Raw genomic sequence first — 20,701 nt, 5'->3', positions numbered from 1 at the left:
GCAAGTGGCTTCTCAATAACACTGCCCTACACTGGAGGAAAGGCACTTAACTGAAATGACTCCAGCCACGGCCTAGGACCACAGCATGAGTATAAATTCTGGCCTGCCTGACAAAAACATGAAAAGACTGTGTATAGTGGGTCATTAGTGAGTGTGATGTGTTCGTCCATTACAGATGGACCAGGCCACTACAGGGCTCCAAATCACCCTTGTTGCTTGAGCTTTTATATAACCATAACAATAATTGCTTTCAAAGAGGGGAGTGTTAAGGGCAGCCTTGCCGGCTTGAAGCGTGACAGGGCTGTTTGTTACTTTATGATGGTGATATACTGTATGTGTGATAATGGTTTGAGTAATATTGCTCCTCATAAGCCCGATCAGGCACTGTTAAGGCTTATTAGGCACATACACAAACAGACACACATACACATACACTGACTAATGATGGACTTGTTTTAGGTGCTTATGGGAGATGTGATTTGTAGACTGGCAATGTGTTGCTATTACCCACTAAACCTAAACCATCTCCCCCATGATCGTTGATAATGATTTCTGGACACATTTGTGTGTGCGTGTGTATGATCGCTAATTCATCCAAGGTGAGTAACACATGTTATACATACTGTTATAACCACATATGTGGCATTATTATCTGAACTGGCCTTCACAATAAAACTTACTAAATGTTGTCAGTATGTGTCACAATATTTTACCTGGTCAACAAACTCAAAACTAGTTTGCAAACTATCGGAGTTTCAGACCTAGAGTATATATATTTTTTTACAGTGTGAGACTCTTCCTGAAGCTTGGTGATATTTGGGGATTTGCAAAAGCAGAGGTGCTTCATCAGAGAAAAACCCTGCAGATTACAAGAAACAGCAGCAGCGTCTTCGATTGTATTATCAATAACCGATTATACGAAACTTATAATGATAATAACTGTGCAAACCATTTGTCTTGAGCCGCTTGTTTACAGATGGGATTTTATTAGTACATTATGTATGTTAATGTACAATATACAGCATCTACTGCAGAGGTAATGTGGATGTGGTTGCTTCGACCATCACAAATACATCCACAACAAGGGGAGCACTAAACTCTAAAATTGGAAATTGTTGCTTTTCAAAAAATGTATTACCTGAAAGAGAAGTTAAAGTTGTACGTATAAACTATATTTGAGAATAATACTGAAAGTTATACATATGCAGGGTTCTTTGTCATGCAAAAAGTGCCGCATCAGTGAGGCAATTTCTTTTTTTTAAAGAAATGGACCCTTACTACGTCATAAGAGTTTTGAATGCATGATGAATAATTCAATCATAATAAATAATAAAGTGTTTTGGACTTAATTTAGATTCCGGGACATTTTTTTTCTCATGTGACCCTCTATTGAATGCAAGCTCCCTTAATTGAACTTCACTCACACAAATATTGAAAAAATCCTGGTCAATAAAATGTATGCTAATGTTGTTATTTTAATGTTCCATTTGAAGAAGACTTGATTGTGGGTATGAAGTAAGGGTTTTACATGTAAGCCTGCCTCTGTTTTCTGTTGTTTCATCAGCCTGTCCAGTAACATAAGAGCAGAAGAGATTAAGATGAAAAAGCAGAAAGTGACTGAGAAATGTTGACGGTTGCTTCGATGCCTTGCAGCAGAAATGCCTGTCTCTTTTTTGAATATTCCAGCTGGATCCCAGATGTAAGTGCTCTATTTGTGGATCACACAGTGACGCCATAACCCCCTTACTCCCCCCTGTCCTCCCTCCTCCCCTACACACACACGCACACACACACACACACACAGTCGCACATACACAATCATACAACATAGAACCAAAAAAAGACCTGTCTTTACAACGAAATCCGTGTCACCCTTTACCTCATCATGCGACGTAGCTGTCGGGGAGACAGAAAACTGCTGCTGCGAGAGCAGCGAGAAACGTACCATTAGGGTGTCATAGTGGCCCCCGCCCACCTTATCCTATCCTATCCTAACCTCCTGAACAGCTTTTGAGGCGACACTGTGATTTGAATATTTAGAGTTGATCAAGGAAGGATGGTGTCAGCTTACAATGTCAGGCTTCAACATTGAGAGTTACACTTATAAAGGAGAGACAGTTTATCTTGCTGTTGTTTCTCTATCCTTCTGTCTTGTCCCCTCTGTTGCATTTCTTTCAACCTGCTCCATGTTGCATACGTCAGATCTTCCACTCACATGTCAAACCTCTTTCTTTCTTTCTCTAACTCTGCTTTCTTTACTTCTTACATATTTTTTCTCACTGTGCTACGTCACTTCCTTTCAAAAATATATATTTAATCTCCTTTGACATGGTTTCCTGATGTAAATGATAATCAGCACTGACTCCCGGTGCATATGTGACTGAGGCCAGAAGCATCTCTGATCGCCTCTGAAGATAGTTTGGAAAGATAGTTTGATTAGTTTTGCATTTTTGCTCCGTCAAAACGATTCTAGTTCATCATGTGTGTTAAAACGAGGAATAAATGGTTGAAGATAAGCTGGTCTAACATCTCAATATCGGCCCAATGGGTCTACTTTTGTTCTGTCTCATTAAATGTCAAAAGAGAGAAAATGAGAAACCCTGCAAGCATGTATACCACCAATACAGTGTCCTTGTTAAGCTGCACTGCTCCATACAGTCAGATACATATTCATTGTGCAAGATTGACTTTGTATGGCATCAACTCAAACACAAATACAGCAATTTATATTGTACGGATTGTAACTCTCTTCATTTGTGACCTTGAATAATTTAACAGTTTTATTCATAGTTAAATAGAATTGTTCAGGAAGGATCACTTACCTTGAGCTTCTTGACATTGACACAAGGATCGTTGGAAAAACTTTCTGTGTCTGCAATCTGAATGTCTGCTTTCTCCAACTCATTAGTTAGATCATTCCTCACCTAAGAGAGAGAGAGAGAGAGAGAGAGAGAGAGAGAGAGAGAGAGAGAGAGAGAAAAGAAGGTATTGATAAATTACCATGTCATTTGTTTCTCTGTCTGTGGGTGGCATCTTGAGTGATTGTCGGTCTCATACTCCTCTAAACAATAATATTACAAGTTTTTTGATATTGCATCTGTATACAATGTATACACTGTATATAGTATGTTCAAAACAAGATCGATAGATGAAGGCTATTTAATGTTCTCAGCTGGTGTCTGCATGCTTTATCCTACATTGTGAGTGGAAAGACAGAAACACAAGCGTCTTAACATCACAGCATGACAAAGACATTGATTACTGAAGAGATCAAAACTGTCCAAGTTAGATGTGTTTTTCAGTATGACACAAGAAAGAATGTTATGCATTGAATAACCTCAACTGGTTCAAAAAAATATATACATAAAAGGTATACAAAACACAAGACCCAAGAAGAGAGCTGTACATGTATCTGCAGCAACTGTACTTCTGCTTTGATGTATTGGTTCAGTGGAATGGGAGGTAATGGGATCAGAGAAGGAGGAGAATGGAGCAGGTACCCCACAGTGATGGTGAGGTTGAGGTGGTTTATCAAACTGTTTCTCGCTTTCTCTCACCAACAAACACACATACTAGGTAGGATTCATCCATCTGGCTTCCCTCCTTAAACTACAATTTTAGAAAAGGCCTTTTTTTCACCGTAGTCCTTTTTACTTGTAAAGCAGAATTGTAACTGATAACAATAATGATGGCTCTGTTCCAATGAGGTGTTCTAGTGAAGCATGCCAATGAGCCAGCATGCACAGTGTCAGGGCCCTGGCATTGGATCACCTACATGGAAAGCAGCCATTCTAAATGTTACACCTGTGTCATCAAAATGTCTGCTGTGAGATAAATCTACAGTATACATGCTGAGGTTTACTGTTGACATCTTGTCCTCTCTCTTTGGATGTTCTCTGGCCATGCCCTGCAGCCATCGGCCTCGTCACCTCCACCCGAGAGATTGGCATTAGTTGCCATGATGAGACATCAGACAGCGTGTGCGCTGAAATAGGCATGCCGAGCTCTGTTGGCAGAGTAACATGTAACAGTTCAAGGCCCTACATTTGTTTGTAGTCTGGCATGTGTGCCATTGGTTTTATCTATATTTATGTTTCCTAAAATGCGTCAAATACATATTAGGGACTGCCATGACTATGAATGGAATTAATTGCATTCATAGAAACACTGTTACTTGAGCGATACTCCATCCAAAATCCATGTTAACTTGAAGTTTTTTAGTAGGGTCCTCAGTGAAAGATAATGGATGGTTGGATCCGCCTGAATTTATAATATTTATAATGACAGGCTGTCATCAAAGAACAAAGCCATCAAAGCTCCCATGGAAACTTTTCAAACCATTCATGCAGCATATACTTCCCTTACGAGAGACAAATGGAGGGCAACATCCTGACTGGCAAACATATTTACTAATTTAGCCATATTTTGACAAAAATACAATGGGAATATACTGCAATGGAACACAGAGAAGTGGAATATGCTGAGGGAGTGGTTTAACATTTTCTATGAACATTTTACATATGGTTTGTGCTGTTAAAAGTGAAGTAAACTGAGATCAGTTGTACCTATATTCAACCTGACCAAGGTCTTGTTCTCTTTCATTCAATAAACGCCTTATAGGCCTTTGTGTAAGTGTGTCATATAACAGAAAAAACAGCTGCAGCACATCAGTTTTGTTGCTGTTAAAATGAGCCTTACAACTATTTCATATAATAGACTAGAAGATGGCTGCAATCAAATCAATGACATTGAACTCTAACTATATTTCCCTCATGTCTCTAAATGTCTGCTGTCATAATTGCCTGCCCCCTTCACTCCGTACATCACTCACTCCTGTACAAACATTCCCTTCAATGTACTGATCGCTGAGCCGAAACAAAAGAGAGGCTGGAGTGGATCAATACAACCAGGTTTTGCTCTTGAGAAACAATTGGTGTGGCGGTCTGGACACGATACAAAGTCCTGTTGTGCTAAACATTGATATAAAAGGCTTGGCTGCTGCAATGCTAAGTAGAAACTAGCATTGGCCAATAGAGGCTTTCAGCAGGTTGGTTTGGTGTTTGAAGAGGTGTGTTGGAGTGAGTGCACAAGGGAATGGGATAACAACTTGCAATCATATACAAGACAAGACATACTGACACGCAGACACACAGACATACACACCATTACAAAGGCAGACACACAAAGCCATTCACCTCTATGAAACAAAGCCCCTGTCACAAGCGGATTTTATGGTTTTGACTTTGCATTTCTGCCACTGAGATGGAAAAGGACGAATACATTTGTGTTCAAGTGAAGTGAGTGTGTTAGATAGAGCGAAGGGGGAGGGTAGGGGTGGCACATGGATTGATGGAAGGAGGGGGAAAAGTGAGCAGCTTTTCCTGCATAACAAAAACATCCTCAATTGTCTGTGCAGCCTGGGAATCCCCAGCAGTAAATACAGAAGAGGAATAATCCTACTGCACTTCTGGGCATGCGTGCACGCAGACGCACACATGCACACACAAATATGTAAGTACACACCCACACATGATGGACAGAATGACATAATGTCAGATGCACTGTTAGATGTGTGCAATGCATTGGTGTTTTGAAAGGACATTCTGCAAACACAATAACACACACAAGCACATATATCACCCCACACTAAATGAAGATGAATTGTTAAGCTGAAGGTCAGGGTTACACTGTGAGTCTTTGTGTATATGACAGAATGACATATCATCCCACACTTACACCGCCTCTGGGTGCTGACAGAAAATAAAAAAACCTCTGTCATCTTGTGTCATCCTTAGAAAAGCCACAGATCATTCAATAATTCCTCTTGACCTAATTGCATATTTTGCAGGGCTGCAAATTAAGATTATTTTTATCGTAGTTCTTCAAATTACTTTCTCAATTGATTGTTAAAAATATAGAAAATGCATGTAACACTTTACAAAAAAAACATATGTTGGGTAATGTCTTCAATTGCATGTTATATTTTGCTCAGTAGCAATTTCAAAGGGGCAGAGGGCTGTTTAGTTGAGTGTGTCTAGATTTGACTGAGGTTTGTTTAAGTTGGGATTCATTCCCTCGACCTCCTTACTAATAGTCCAAAAGACCAAAAACAGCTAATCAACTGACAAGCTGGAAATACGGAACGTTTGGTATTTTTATTTGATGGATGATCCAAATGATTTAGCAATTTTCAAAATAGCTTATGATTCATTTTCTGTTGACTGACTAACTGTTATACCTTAATATATTTGCATCCAAACAAATCCCCCAAAATAGCAATCACACCCTTCAGCCAACCGGCAGACAAAAGTCAGTGTTCTGATGCAGAGTAAGTGAGGAGCTTTGATGATTGGCACCAGCATGACAGTGAGCGAAACACACTGCTGTGGTCGAACCTCAATTAATTAACACATCATTTCAAGGCATGTGCGTAGGTCCCTCTGCAGTGACGGGTGTGACTGCATGCGTATGTGTGTGTGTGTGTTTATTAGTGTCACACAGACACTCGAGTGATAGCAGGTGTTTGTTTTTTTTATCACAACATCTGTTTGTCTGAGCCTTCTGCATGTGTATCTGCATCTTTATAAGGTTGTAGTTGGACACCAAAGAGACAAAGAGGATTGGACATTTAAGTTTTCATGCAGTTTGCACATCTGTCCCTCATACTGTGTGCTACATTGTAATATAAATCTCCATGCAAATCCCAGAGTTCAGACTATAATGCCAGTCATGTGCTTAAACAAACTAGCGTGACAAATGGTTGTGCTATAGCCTGATGACAAGCCCTCCAATGGCTTTCTCTGGTGGCCTTACATGCCCTGTACAATGGCATGACTGAATCATTCTGCAGAGGAATTTATACAACATTACATAGTTTTCTCTCCCAAACAGCAGCTGTTGGCTAGAGAAAACTTGAATGCATAAAACAGGGCAACTAGCAAGCACTTTTTAGATTATAAGCAATATTTATGAGAAGGGGACCTCAGGACTTCACCTAAATGTATCAGTGGGCATAGTGTAATTAAACATTTGAGCTCAGAGGGTTCCAGGCAGAGGACAGAGTCCTAATCCTGCTCTCTGGTCTGTCATCTGACTGGCTGATGATGGCTGCTCTATTCCTGATTGAGCCCTGTTGGTCTAGCAATTTCAATAATGTTGATTACTGTGTGTGTGTGTGTGTGTGTGTGTGTGTGTGTGTGTGTGTGTGTGTGTGTGTGTGTGTGTGTGTGTGTGTGTGTGTGCGTGTGTGTGTGTGTTTTCAATAGTGTCTAACAATAGAAGTGGCGAGCTGGCTTTAGTTTACAGGTTACAGTCTCAGATGACACCATACAGTATGACTGTGTGTGTGTGTGTGTGTGTGTGTGTGTGTGTGTGTGTGTGTGTGTGTGTGTGTGTGTGTGTGTGTGTGTGTGTGTGTGTGTGTGTGTGTGTGTGTGTGTGTGCATTTGTGCATGGCCCTGACTGAATCCCTAACAAGTGTTACATAATATTAACCTCTTCACCCTGGGAAATGGCACATCTCTACGTCCATAAACAGTTTGCCACAATAGCTACTTCTTCAACTCGTTCTGGTTTATTTTGTCAGTTTGAAATGATAAATGTAAAAAAGAAACAGGTATTTGGACAGGTACAAGAGACTCCCACCGAGTGCCCCTAAATACACATTGTTTGGTTGTTGTTTCCTAAATCTCTACAGAGGTGGAGACCTAAATGTAGCACAGATTGAAATAAACTAGAATTATTCTTCAATGGACCAATGCAATCAGTCGGATGGTTACCAAGTAGTATCGTACATTTCATTGATATTATTATTTTATTTTATTTGGCTGTGTTCAAACAACATTTTGCCACAACCATTTGTCTTTCTATGTGACACCACGGTTTCCAGATGCACCGAAAACCGACATGCTCTGAACTTGACAGAGGATTGTACAAATCATAAAGTATGCAAGCGATGGTTGCATATTTGTATATCAGGATTAGAGGCCAATCTCGTGGCAGGTTGATTGAATCGGGCCGCCCGTCTTCCTCCCGTCCTAAGCCCCTTGGCGCTTTCAGGAGGAGAGAGATAAAGGGATTTGGGCTCTCTGAGATTTGCAGTGAGACTTCTTATACACCCCCCATGGTCCCACCTCCCACCCCCAGTTGCTGAGCAGATTGTTTTCAACCAGAGCCTCGAAGCAAGAGCTCACAATGTGTTGCACAAATTCTTGCTTTCTCTGACATTGCTTTTATTAACTGAATGTTCCTGTGTTGCTGATGTGTGATTATTTGGCAAAGGTATGACAAATGTGCATGTTTCAGGAATGTTCAAGCACTAACAGGAGGGGGTTGTCTTGCTGGTTACCATCCAGTTTGGTATGACATGATTTTAACTTGTAAAATATGTATGAATGATTTGGGTTATTATATTTAAATGTAAAAGGCTGCCTGACACTCAGAATAGAAGCGGAAAAGAGTTTTTCTTGGAGAATGTAGTTTTGTCCTCTCCAGTCCTGACCTGAAATCCGTCTTTTCACAATTTCTGAAATAAATTAGCTATCTTTAAAATGTACTTCAGAGTAAAGTCATGAAGAAGTTTCTACAACATGCCTCTTGTACAAATATAGCCATGTGTAGTAACTGAGGGGTGCTGTCTGTTTATTGAATAGGAGAGGGACATTCAATTACTAACAGATGGGATTTGCGAAATAAATAAAAAAGGAAAATTAACTAATGAAAAGCTTGATTTCTACAAAATATGTACTCTAATGTCTGCTCTCATCTGTTTTGATCACACGAAAAAGGGGAGGGTGGGGTTAGGCGAGGGGGGGGCCTCTTCCTTATTTCCAGCCTGGATTTTTTTTAAATATTTACTCACAATTAAGAAATATACACAAGAAAGTGACAATGCAATCTTCACCTCTTGCAGTTTAGGCTACTAGTACAGTGTTCACCTATACAAACTGTATTATTCCCATAATCCCTACTTAAATTTTTGAGCTCAAAATTGTGTTAATTTGTTATGTTGTGCATTTATCTTTGCTGTTTCTGCATTGAATGATACTTGCAGCATCCATTTGACTACCTGAAGCAAGGGTTGGTCATTTTTTCTCACATTTGATAAAATTATCATAACATCCCAACACCAATCAATAAGCTCTGTCAAAAAAATAAATATATCCTGTATCAGTTTATATTGTTGGACACGCAATAAGCCCGTCCAATCATTTCATTCCACCAGAATGAACTAATTGGACGGACCTACCTTTCATTGTCTTGCTGCAGCAGTCGGCCCGTGCACTCATTGTGCATCACTGTAGTATTCCAGCTTGACAACTGTGAGTACTAACAATAGCAATGTCTGATGTTTAGGTTTGTCATGATCATTTTGGGGGGAGTGGCTTTGAAGGGAGGCTTGAAAGTCCAGGCTGTTAGTGTTGGTGACTCAGCAACTTTCTTGCTTGATTAAGCAACTTTTGGAACAAGTGCAGCTACCTTTCATTACAAAAGAGTTGGCAGTTGGCTAGTTGGCTTGTTTTTTTAAATTAAATATTTGTTGTTTATATATGTTACTTTTTCTAGATAACCAACGTGAATGCATGCACATACTGTATTTTGGTCAGCAATATATTATTTGAATGAAAGAAATGTTGTTACTCTTTTGAAGAAACAATTATCCCCAATGACTTAAAACTTCATAACGTAATGGATGAAGTAATCATGGCACAGTAGATGCCACAGCAGGTACCGACGACGGAAATAACCATGCTGGATTGCAGGAATTTTGCATTAAAAAAACTAAAGAAAAAATAACAATGACCATGGAGTTATTTCGTTGCACCTGGTTTCTTAAGGTTCTGTGGCAACTCATAAAGTCATCATATCAAAATGCAGGCTGTTAAAAATAACAAGAAGGAGCACTGACCTCTGAGAACCTCTGCACATCCTGTGTGAGCGTCCCCACACGGCTCCAGTTGTAGAAGTTGAGAAACTTCACTACCGCTGGGTTCACGGCATTGTCTGACGGGACGGTGCGGAAGAAGTTGGGGTACTTTTTCTTGTCGGCCAGAACCGGCGTTGTTGCTGCAAAGGACAGCTGGAATGACAAAAGAGAGAAAAAAATCAGTGAGCTTTGAGTCACTTGAACTGTTGGTACAGAAGCAAATAAATATTTAATGGTATTGATGACTCATGTTTGCATGACCTTTCAAATTGGCTCCATACTGTTCCTGTGCATGTGTGTCTTGGAGTTTATACAGGTGAAGTGCAGAACCTAAGCAGGCACATCAATTCATGTTTAAGAGTAAAAACTAAAGCTGATCCTGGTCTAGTTAAGATCTACCAAAACATTAATATAGTGCAAACATGTGCATGAAACATGATGAGAATGTCTTGAACTGTTGTCATACTACATTTATACAAAATGTGGTCGTACTCATCTGTGTGTGTCATTGCATTAATATGTACAGACATCATCACCACCCACAGTCACAATTGTCCTTGTTTCCTTTTTCATCTGACAATTCCATGCTAATCAAGTTTCTCTCTCTCTCTCTTTCTCTCTCTCTTCCACTTTGGAGCACATTTTTAACAATAGGTCATTCATTTTCTCAAGAGGCAAAAATAGCTGTAATTATTTTTTTGGCATTAAGATTAGAATTTGCTTATCAATGTTACAACCAGAACAGACAAAGATCTGACACTTTGTTGCTTGGTTTACACCATATTCTGTTTGAATTATTCATAAATAACTGTTACTGTCAGCATTATGGTATTATATTTGTAGAACTGTAACTAACATGTGTGCCATAAAAACAACATTTTAGTCATTTTTCATGATGTATTTTTTTTAAAGGCGTGTCAGAAAAAGGTACAGGCCCGATAAAGGCACCATGCTCTATTTTCAACATCCTATCTTTGGTAATATAATGAGTGATTTGAATCGGTGCAGGGTTAATTACATACTTTGTAAAGATTAAAGAGAACTTGTGATTCATGATTGCGATCAACGCTAGGATATTATAATTCTGACTGAGACCAAGAGGTACACCAGTAGATTACCTTAACGTGTGCAAAAGCCTTGAGGAGTTCAAGCACCTCCTAACTTTAGGGATGACTGTGATCTTCTCATTAAGCCTCTATCCCTCTTTAGGCATTAATCACAGTACTGCTGGTATAATTGTATGCTCATTGAAATCTGATTACCATTATAAATGTACCGAGCATGGTCAAAAGGGAGTAACTGACAGAATGACACAAATTTGTGAACTTATCAGAGGGCAATTGCAAAGTTAAGCCTTTGTTGAAAGCAGGACTGACAGACCCAGCAATGCAATATATAGTGTAAGATAGCATGACAGCAATGATAATACAATGTAATAGGATTTAACTGTATTGGACAGAAATCATGCAAATCAAAATGTATTTAATGCAACTGAAATACCAGGTTGAGCGAAATAAAAGATTATCAAAAAATCTACATGAAGGGCATTAGTGTTTCTTCTTAAGGATGGTCTCATGATACTATTTCTAAAACAGCAGAAAATGGACAAATAACGGGCCTCCCTTTTTTTACACCTTCAACAACCTCTTGGTCATCAGAGTCATTTAAGAGGATCCCAAATACACAAGGCTTCACCTAATCAGTGGGAAACCCTCAGTTTGGCCCTCTAAATCACCACTTTCTGCCCAGACCCACGGGGGGTTGTGTTCACACATCAACGAGACAGGCTTTTAAAACAACACATGGATTACAGCCATCAATTAAGCCGGAAGAAAGGCCTTTATCTTGCTACCACTGCTAAATCCAAAATCACCCACTAGCCTAAGAGGGCTTCAAGGGGTCTTTCCAGCATTGCCTTAATCTCCGTTTAGCTAAGGCTGTTTGCTACACCCACACTGGGAGATGCTTCTACAGTTCTGTAATAAGAGCTATGATCTTCTAAAACCAAATTGATTGCACCAGTCTTCTCAGGACTGCACTGGGAAGAGCCTTTGTGGTCGAAAAATACTCAACAGTCTCACCCCCCCATACACACACACACACACACACACACACACACACACACACACACACACACACACACACACACGCACGCACACACTTAAATGGTCGGGCTGCACGGTGGTGTAGTGGCTAGCACTGACGCCTCACAGCAAGAGGGTCTGTGGTTCGGATCCCGGGCGGGGCGGGGTTCGGATACTGGTCTGGCAGGTCCTTCTGTGTGGAGTTTGCATGTTCTCCCCGTGGCAGCGTGGGTTCTCTCCGGGTTCTCCGGCTTCCTCCCACAGTCCAAAGACATGCTGCATAGGTTAATTGGACTCTAAATTGCCCGTAGGTGTGAATGTGAGTGTGAATGGTTGTTTGTCTATATGTCTGCCCTGTGATGAACTGGCGACCTGTCCAGGGTGTACCCTGCCTTCGCCCCTTGACAGCTGGGATCGGCTCCAGCGCCCCGCGACCCTAATGAGGATAAGCGGTTAAGATAATGGATGGATGCCTGTTTTGTTGGAGATGTTTTTGCTTTGGGCACAGTTTTACAGATGCCACATTTCTGGTGATTTATTTATTTATATATATATATATATATATATATATATATATATATATATATATATATATATAGTTTGTCCACTGAATCCAGGTGAGCTCATGACAAAGGCTAAAGTGTTCTACAATCAAATACATTATTTTCATATCTGACATGTTATACAAAAAGCCAATGTCTGCAGGTCAGCTTTGGCACAATTTTGTGAAAACAGCGTGTGAAGACAGTAGAAGAGGGAGCTCCAATGTATTATTTAAAGAACAAGACAATTTTTATCCAACTCTGTACAGCCTTTTTCAGAGGAAAAGCCCAAAATAGTTCCATGATATCACACATCTGAGAGCAGTGCCTTATGTAAGAGGGTTTTAAAGAGGGCCAGTCCAAATTGGATGGTCTTTGGTGGAGAGCTCTCCACTAGTGGCAGACTTGCCCATACATTGTGCACATACACACAGATCACACATAGGTAAGTCACATGCATTCACACACTCCCTAACCACAGATGTCGCCAAGCCACACAATCCACAGGTTCCTTTCTTTGCCCGTAGTAATTAAAACTGTGCCAAGAGCTCAGGACAGCTTGTCCCTCTCATCTCAACTCAAGGTCACTTAAGCTCTCGGTGAAACGACTGAGAATGCGTCTGGCCAGACACAACGCTTTTGTGAAGACTTGAGGTGAATCTCTGATACCATAGCAGGAGCGATCTATTCAGAAATTCTGTACGAAGAGTCGCCTATCACATTCCATTTGAAGTGAGCACAAAGGTGTTGCTGCTGCTCCGTTCGGGCTTATTCAAGTCACAATCAAGCTAGTGTTACGTTGATGCATGGAGGAAAACTGAGAAAAGAGCCAAGAATAGAAAATAACAGGTAGGAGTAGTGAAGCAAGGTGGGATGTTTACTGCTGATTCACCGGGCACACCACGAGTGAATGAGGGTTTGTGTACCAGAACAGTTAACTGAGTGAATGGATTGTATTTTAAACTTCTGAGGTTAACCAATTTTTGTAGGGCTAAATTCAGACTTGCAATAGCCACATATGCTGTTTAGGGCATGAACTCTGAAGCTGTCCTCTGCTTTGACTGATCAACCTCATCAATTGGCTCACCTGTGAAGCTCACCATATAAACCATGTTACGGTGCATCCTCGATGCTGAGACTTGGAGACGCCAACACCAGGCTTATTTAGTTATTTAGTCTGTTCAGTGCCCAAGAACTATTGTTCAGTTTTCTTTTCAGCTACTCTTGTTTTTGGGCTGACCTCTTCAAATAAATATGTTAAGTTTTTAAAGTCTGAAATTATACATGTGCTGTGTTATCTGCAAACGTGTATTACTATGTCAGACCAAGGGACAGCACTGCTTAGAGCTAAATACTGAACCCAACATTTGCCCTGATGAAAATCTCAATTGTTTTGAGACATTACACATAAAACAGAAGTGTCAAGTTCATGGTGGTCATGAAGGAAAAAAATCAGGGGATCATAAAAGACTCATCATCAGCTGCATCTGAGAACCATGAATCTAAAAAATGCTGAGATACTTCAGTCTGGAGCGAAGCGATGGACCAGTAAACTGGCCAACATTGACATCCGTACAGTGGACTAGTGTGCCGGAAATGAGCTTTGTAAATTAATGTTTCACTTGATAGAAGCGATGACTGGGTCTCGCTTAGTTGGTTATTGATGCTCTTTGCAGGAGTTAGATGTAGTGAGTCATTGGATGAGATGAAGGTTGTTTGTCTTTCTGACCACATTAACACAGACAGAGAAGATTGTTCTCCATATAGTTGTTAAAGTCACTACTGCAAACATCCATTGCAACCTGTCTCCTGTTCATGTCTCCTGCAATATACCTGCTTGATTTGGCATGGGATTGGATTAATAGTGCAAAACTTAAAGGCAACAAGTCTTACAACCTTTCCCTGGACAAACACTTTGTAAGAGAAATAAGGAAGATGCAAGAGTGTGTGTAATCACATTGACGGATCTAATAGCATTGATTGGTCCGAGCGGGACTACCTCGCAATAGGATCCGCTGTTGCTAATTGTGTGTTTGGCCTTTGAATGATGAAGTGGCTATCATGGAGGGGCTAGAGAGAAAAAATGAATAGTAGGTAAATAATAGCTCACTCACACTGCTTTGCTCCTTCCTAACTTTCATGTTTCTTATACAAAAGGTATAATAAACACGGAATAATATGAAACTGTGTATTTGCATTCTGACAGCATCGCGAGGGATTCTGAAAACATAAAAATAAGGATTTTGCCGAACGCAGAGAGAACTGAGAGGCAAACCAAATTCATAATATACCAATTCTTCCAAATGGTTTGAGTAAAGGACAATAAATGTTCAGCACATCCAATAGTGAGTATTGCACTTTCAACTAGATGTCATCCTGTGATCAAATATCGTGAAAAATATCAATAAGACCACAAGTTTTGTGGAAAAGCATAATCAATATTTCAACAACACACTGACAACCTATTAAATATTTTAAAAAATGAACACAGCTTTCCACTTTAAAAATCACTTCTTAACTATGCAGTCTTTATCTTACAATGTCTAATACAAAAATACTTTTTTGTAAAGTTTTCTGGGCTGGTTGCAGTGCAGGAGTGATGCAGCAAACACTTTGAGAATTGCAACAAAAGTGCGATAACAATAGAGTATTCAAGGGAATATCTGAGGCCACACTTGTAATCAAGTTACGAGAGTGTCGCATCTGGATTGGAGGCATCCCAAAAAAGTGCTTTGAAGAAACTACAGCTATACAACTTAAGTTATACAACTGAAAGGAAAGATTTCATAATTGCAAAGTATCGTATGAAACAACTTCAAACACTCAACCCACCACTGCCGATATCTCCACCTTTACCAACAACACAACAGATTCAAAGCCCAACCATCCTGACGGAGCCCGAGACCCCTTGCAGAGTAATAGCTAGGTAATAGCAGTGCTGTTGATCAGGAAGCACACAGGTGGTCCTGGGGCTTATTCAATATTCAAGAGAGGCATTTGGTGCACCGTGGGAGCACCCAGTTGGAGAGGCGGCAGTAAGGGAGAAGCTGTGGACCCCACACTGACCACATCCAGAACTCATTAGCACCAGGATGGAGGAGGGAGAAAAGGATGAATATTGCAGGTCGACGGTGGAGGAATTGAGTGAGAGGCCCAGTGCTGATGAAAGAGACCGAGATGGAGATGGGGATACAATGGAGTGAGTGATACAGACAAGCAGAAAACCTGAACAAGGGAAAAAAGAAAGAATTATGAGGCTATGCTATGTTTGCTATCTGATTATTGATCAAATACTGCATGTTGAAGCTGGTGTGTGTGGGCCACAAGCGTATTAAAGAAACAAACTCTATTGCGATTTAGCTATGGGATGTGAGAGTGATGGAAAATATATTGCCACATGGACTGACTACTTTGAGAGAGATCAGATGTACTAATAGCACATAGTACAGACAGCGGCTTCAGAACCAGGCAATGCACAGCAGGACACGGACATTACAGATTCCTATATGGGCTGGACCAGTGTGAGTGTACAGTCACTCTGGTACGAGTATGTACATCCGGTCTACACAAGTTTCAATTCAGACCCTGTCACTTGTGTGTAGTTCATTTCCGACAAAAAAGACTAAGACAGGGCAATATGGGACAAATTTATAATATAAATCCATCATTAATGTATTAAGAATCATGATGAATGGTCACCAGTTAAAACGCCTCCCCCCAAAAAATTGCCATTATTTTCACTAGATGTTTGAACCCCAGATATACACACACACACACACACACACACACACACACACACACACACACACACACACACACACACACACACACACACACACACACACACACACACACACTTACATACATTAAGGCTTACTTGAAGGTGGGCATCAGAATAGAATTCATAAGGATTTATTTTTTAAATTTCTCCAAAATGGCAAGGAGCTATTTCAGATAAGACGAATTAGCCATGTGTGTGTATAAATATGTTGCACTGTTGGTGCCGAGCGTCCACACAAGCGCTGGGAGACGGGAAGTTGAAGCTGACTGAAATGGTGCTGGTAACCAGAGGATATGAGTACACATAGACGTGAGAAAAGCGAGGCCTTTTAAGGCCCATTGGTGATAGTAATTGTTGGCACGCCTTCTTCTGAAGAAACACAGAAGCATGATAGTAAAATACAATATTGCAATGTGTAGATGTACTGCTTCACTAACATATCATTGGTTTGACATTTCATCCTTAGACACTGAAAGTGATTAGATTTATTAAGACATACATAATGCAAATTTAAAATATGAGGTGTAGTGAAGAATAGAAGAGTTATGAATGATATTTCATGCTTGTTCCTGGGGTTAAAAACAAAGAAGAATCACTATGTGATCACTAAAAAAGCTACTCAAAAGGAAAACTTTCATAAAAAGTCCAAATAGAAGGATAAACATATTGCAATAGAAACATCAAAACAAATGTGAAGGCGCTCTTCATTTGTACACTACCATGGCACCGTACTGTGGTAGGATATGTACACATCATTACATAATATACCCACAAACCGGCATCGAGACAGGTGAGTGATGTGGCGGTCGCCTCCTCTCTAATAGCTTATGGCCTGCTTGCAGCCCCTGTTTAATCATGTCAATCATGTTCTAGCTAATGCCATGTACACATGCACCCACACAGACTGAGTGATGTTCTGTTAATGTTGTTGGCCTTGCCCAGCACCCCATCATATCACTCTTATCTCAGGTCAGTCGTTTAGACCTGGTGTTCATCGCCAGTCTCTTTTATCACTCTTCCCTTCCTCATATTACAGATATGAGCTTTACTGACAAGGGCATTGTCAAGCACGGATCGCCATTCCGGACAAATGTCAGGCCGGATAATACGAGGAAGAGCTTAAAGGGTCTGATGACAGGTGAAATGTGATTCAGATGATATATTACATTTTATATGAGGATTGGTTCTGCAATAGCAAATCATTTGCATGCCCAAATTATTTTACACTCATCTTAACATGCGTTAAAACTTGCTGCACCACGTTTGATGCTCTTAGTGGCCTTGTCTTAGGAACTTGATTGCACTAAACCGGTGCTAAGCCAGCATTGAACTTTTCCTGTGCGACGTGTGAATTGCCCTGCATTCAATCATACACGCACTGCTGCTGTGCGAGGATGAGGCTTGTATTTACTCGCCGCAGGTGTTTTCATCAACCATGCACGGACATACAACACCTACATGCAATGTCTCTTCTACTATGGTTACTCTTGTTCAGTGTAGTCCACACATCATAGACAACTGTTAGTATCAGAAGAATAAGATGTCCAGTACATGAGAAGGTGAGGAAAGGACTGAGACGATAGAGAGAATCTCTACCCAAAATCTGTCATTTCAACCACCCAAAACATTTATTTCTTTTCCTAAATGCATCTATAAAACCAACTAAGCATCCTGGTATTACAAAAGGCAAGACATTAGTCTCAAGCTGAAAGGTTTAAGGCTTTAGTTAATCATTAAAAGGCTGATGTTTGCTCATCTCACTTGTTAAATCTGTGTAAAGCAGTTTGAACTCAGATTAAGATCATTAGTCTCTTCCCTCAAACTGACCACTTAAAGCTGCATCACTGACACTGGCTGCATAGTGGAGAACGCTTATGGACTCTGAGGTCATGGGTGACCTCAGTGCTTTACTTGGTTGACACTCAAATTGATAAAATAGCTGTAGTTGAGCTTGATATGTATGTCAGCATGTGCAAAACATGGATAATAAGTTAGCTACAAAGAAACATGAATATGCATGAAGGACGCAGTAATGCTCTCCAGCAGCTCTTACATTAACTAATAATGAATTTGTCAGCGTTATAGCATGTGCTAAGCATGTTGGATGTGGCCGTGCAGTAGACCATTAATCAATAGATGGTGTCACTTGTCATCGCCGTTTCTCTGGGAGTGAGAAGCAGGAAAGACCGGACACCCCTCCCTCTCATTAGATGGGCTTGTACAACTCGGTCGTTCTTCATTTGGCCATATGTAGACAAGCTGTCCTTGAGCGGTGAAGATGAGATGAGTGGAGATGAAACGCTATCACAAACAGGATCGGGGAGAGCATTTTCTTATCGATCTAGGTGTGCTGGAGTGTGCGGCAGCTATCGACAGGATTGGTTTGTGGAATGAGAAGAGAGGATGTGACGCCCACTCAAGCTGCAGCTTAAGAAGTCAGTTACTGGAGTGTGTTCACAGGGTGAGCATGATCAGGCATGTTAAAATGATACTATATTCTCCAGTTTTAAGACCACTTTTTGGGTCTTACTCATATGGTTACACAGTATCACCGCATGCTAGCCGACCCTTCAACACAGAAATCAGTGAACACTCAGGAGGAGGTGGGAGGAGGGAACTATGAGTGATGCTATTCTGCCGAGGAGCTCCATAACTATTCTATTTATAAATTGAGATTTGATACCGTAACCTGAAATCTCTCTGTGCTCCCTGCTGCTGCCACTTGGCTGCCTATGAATGATTAATGAGCAGATACTGAACTGTGGAGAATATTATTGTTCTTTTCTCCCCTCCCTCGCCCTCCTCGCCAACCATCGCTCTATCCACTGATTCCTTTGGGGAGACACGGGCTAACATTGCATGAGCTAGTATTTCTCTTCTTAGTTGGCTAGGTTGTGGTGCAAAAAATGTTAATGTCCTCATATTTATAATTAGAGTGACACGCTAGCCAAAATCTTTCTGTGCATCAAACTCACCCTGTAGACCTTAAATTGCAGCTGTGGTATTTTTAAAGGCCCGAACAACTTATTTTCACAATCAGCTTCTAACTGAGTCTGCTGAAGTTAAAGTAATAACTTCACTTTTGAGCTTTAGGTTTTTCTTTCTCTGTGTGCTCTTTCCATTGCTTTGAAGTGGGTGATGTCAAATATTTCCATGCAGAAATGAGAATTCAGCCACATTTAATCAAACGGGTGACAGTTCGAGGGTTAGCTGTTAAAAATGTCGATCAAATATCGCATCACGCGCTGTGCGTCGGGTTCCAAGCGCATATATGCACATAATAAACGGCCTGTAGTGGTATCGTACAATGACGTCATACATGCAGATGTCTAATAAACTGAACTTTCATACAAAGCTGGATTCCATCTGCATAATTTTACAATATGTTTGTGGCCTCGGCAACTTTACAGTGTACGGCTTTATTAGGCTTTAAAATAAATGTGTAAGAATCAGGAGCTTCTGCTCTGCTAGAGTCATTTATCTGTGTTCACAGTTGCTGACTGCAATTACACATTTAGTTTCTGTTACTCTGTTTTCTTATAGCAGTAGTATTTAGAAGAAAATCTTAATGCTGTTATTTGAAAAGAGATTTTATATAGGTTTGTCCGTCTTATAAATTATCTTTCATGGATTATGTTTTATTTAGAACAAGGAATTTTGTGTCTTGGTTAAGATAAAGCCTTTAATTGTATGTTAATTTCCTATATGAATATAAATATAGAATGAAATAAACAAATGCCCTAATCCTATCAGGTTTGAACAACATTAAGCACAAATATATATTTGATTAATGTATATAACCTTTAAACCATCTTTCCTAATGTCTAGTTAAATACTAAAGTTCAAGCATATTCAACCCTGCACGTATGAACTAATTAATTTCCCTTGTTTTTCCAAAGGAATGCGAGGTTAACGCTAAAATGTGTGAATGAAGGAACCCAGGACCAAGAGGAAGACACTGATCATTATGTTGTTGTATGTGTAACACGCATAGCTTTCTTGCTGAGAGATGGATGAGAAGATGGAGTCTGTATGGCCTCAATATGAAGTCAGAGACAGCAGACTGTTAGCTTAGCTTAGCTTAAGCCCACTAATTCAAATGTCAAATCTCATTTGTTCAATCTGTGCAAATCTAAAGGGTAAAATGATACAATGTGGGGTTATGGGTTATGTGCCAGACTATTTTTTGGCCGAGCACAGTAACGTTCTGGAGTCTCGTCATCACACTGAAGTTGCCAGGCAACAACTGAAGAAGTTACTTTTCACTTGCCAATAAAGCAATTTTCATCCCATTTTAGCAGCCGAATCCTCACAACACTTGGGATGCAGGACACAAATGTCTCCCTGCAACCCCTAAAGCATTACCATG

General features: G+C 40.3%; 1 protein-coding gene across 3 annotated transcripts in view; it reads right to left on the bottom strand.

The window, feature by feature from the left end:
* Positions 1-20,701, bottom strand: part of gabbr2 (gamma-aminobutyric acid (GABA) B receptor, 2) — a 150,770-nt gene that overhangs the window by 61,836 nt on the left and 68,233 nt on the right. For all 3 annotated transcript variants that reach the window (XM_068575080.1, XM_068575079.1, XM_068575081.1), the window contains exons 3-4: positions 9,908-10,078; positions 2,823-2,924 (exon numbers count right to left, since the gene is read on the bottom strand). In XM_068575080.1, the coding sequence (XP_068431181.1) occupies positions 2,823-2,924; positions 9,908-10,078 (273 nt within the window). The remainder of the gene's footprint in view (positions 1-2,822; positions 2,925-9,907; positions 10,079-20,701) is intronic.

The sequence above is a fragment of the Clinocottus analis genome, unplaced genomic scaffold (genome assembly GCF_023055335.1).
Source record: "Clinocottus analis isolate CAN_PGR_092001 unplaced genomic scaffold, fCliAna1.0.p SCAF_14, whole genome shotgun sequence".
NCBI classification, from domain to species: domain Eukaryota; kingdom Metazoa; phylum Chordata; class Actinopteri; order Perciformes; family Cottidae; genus Clinocottus; species Clinocottus analis.
This window is presented reverse-complemented; position numbering and strand designations above follow the sequence as displayed.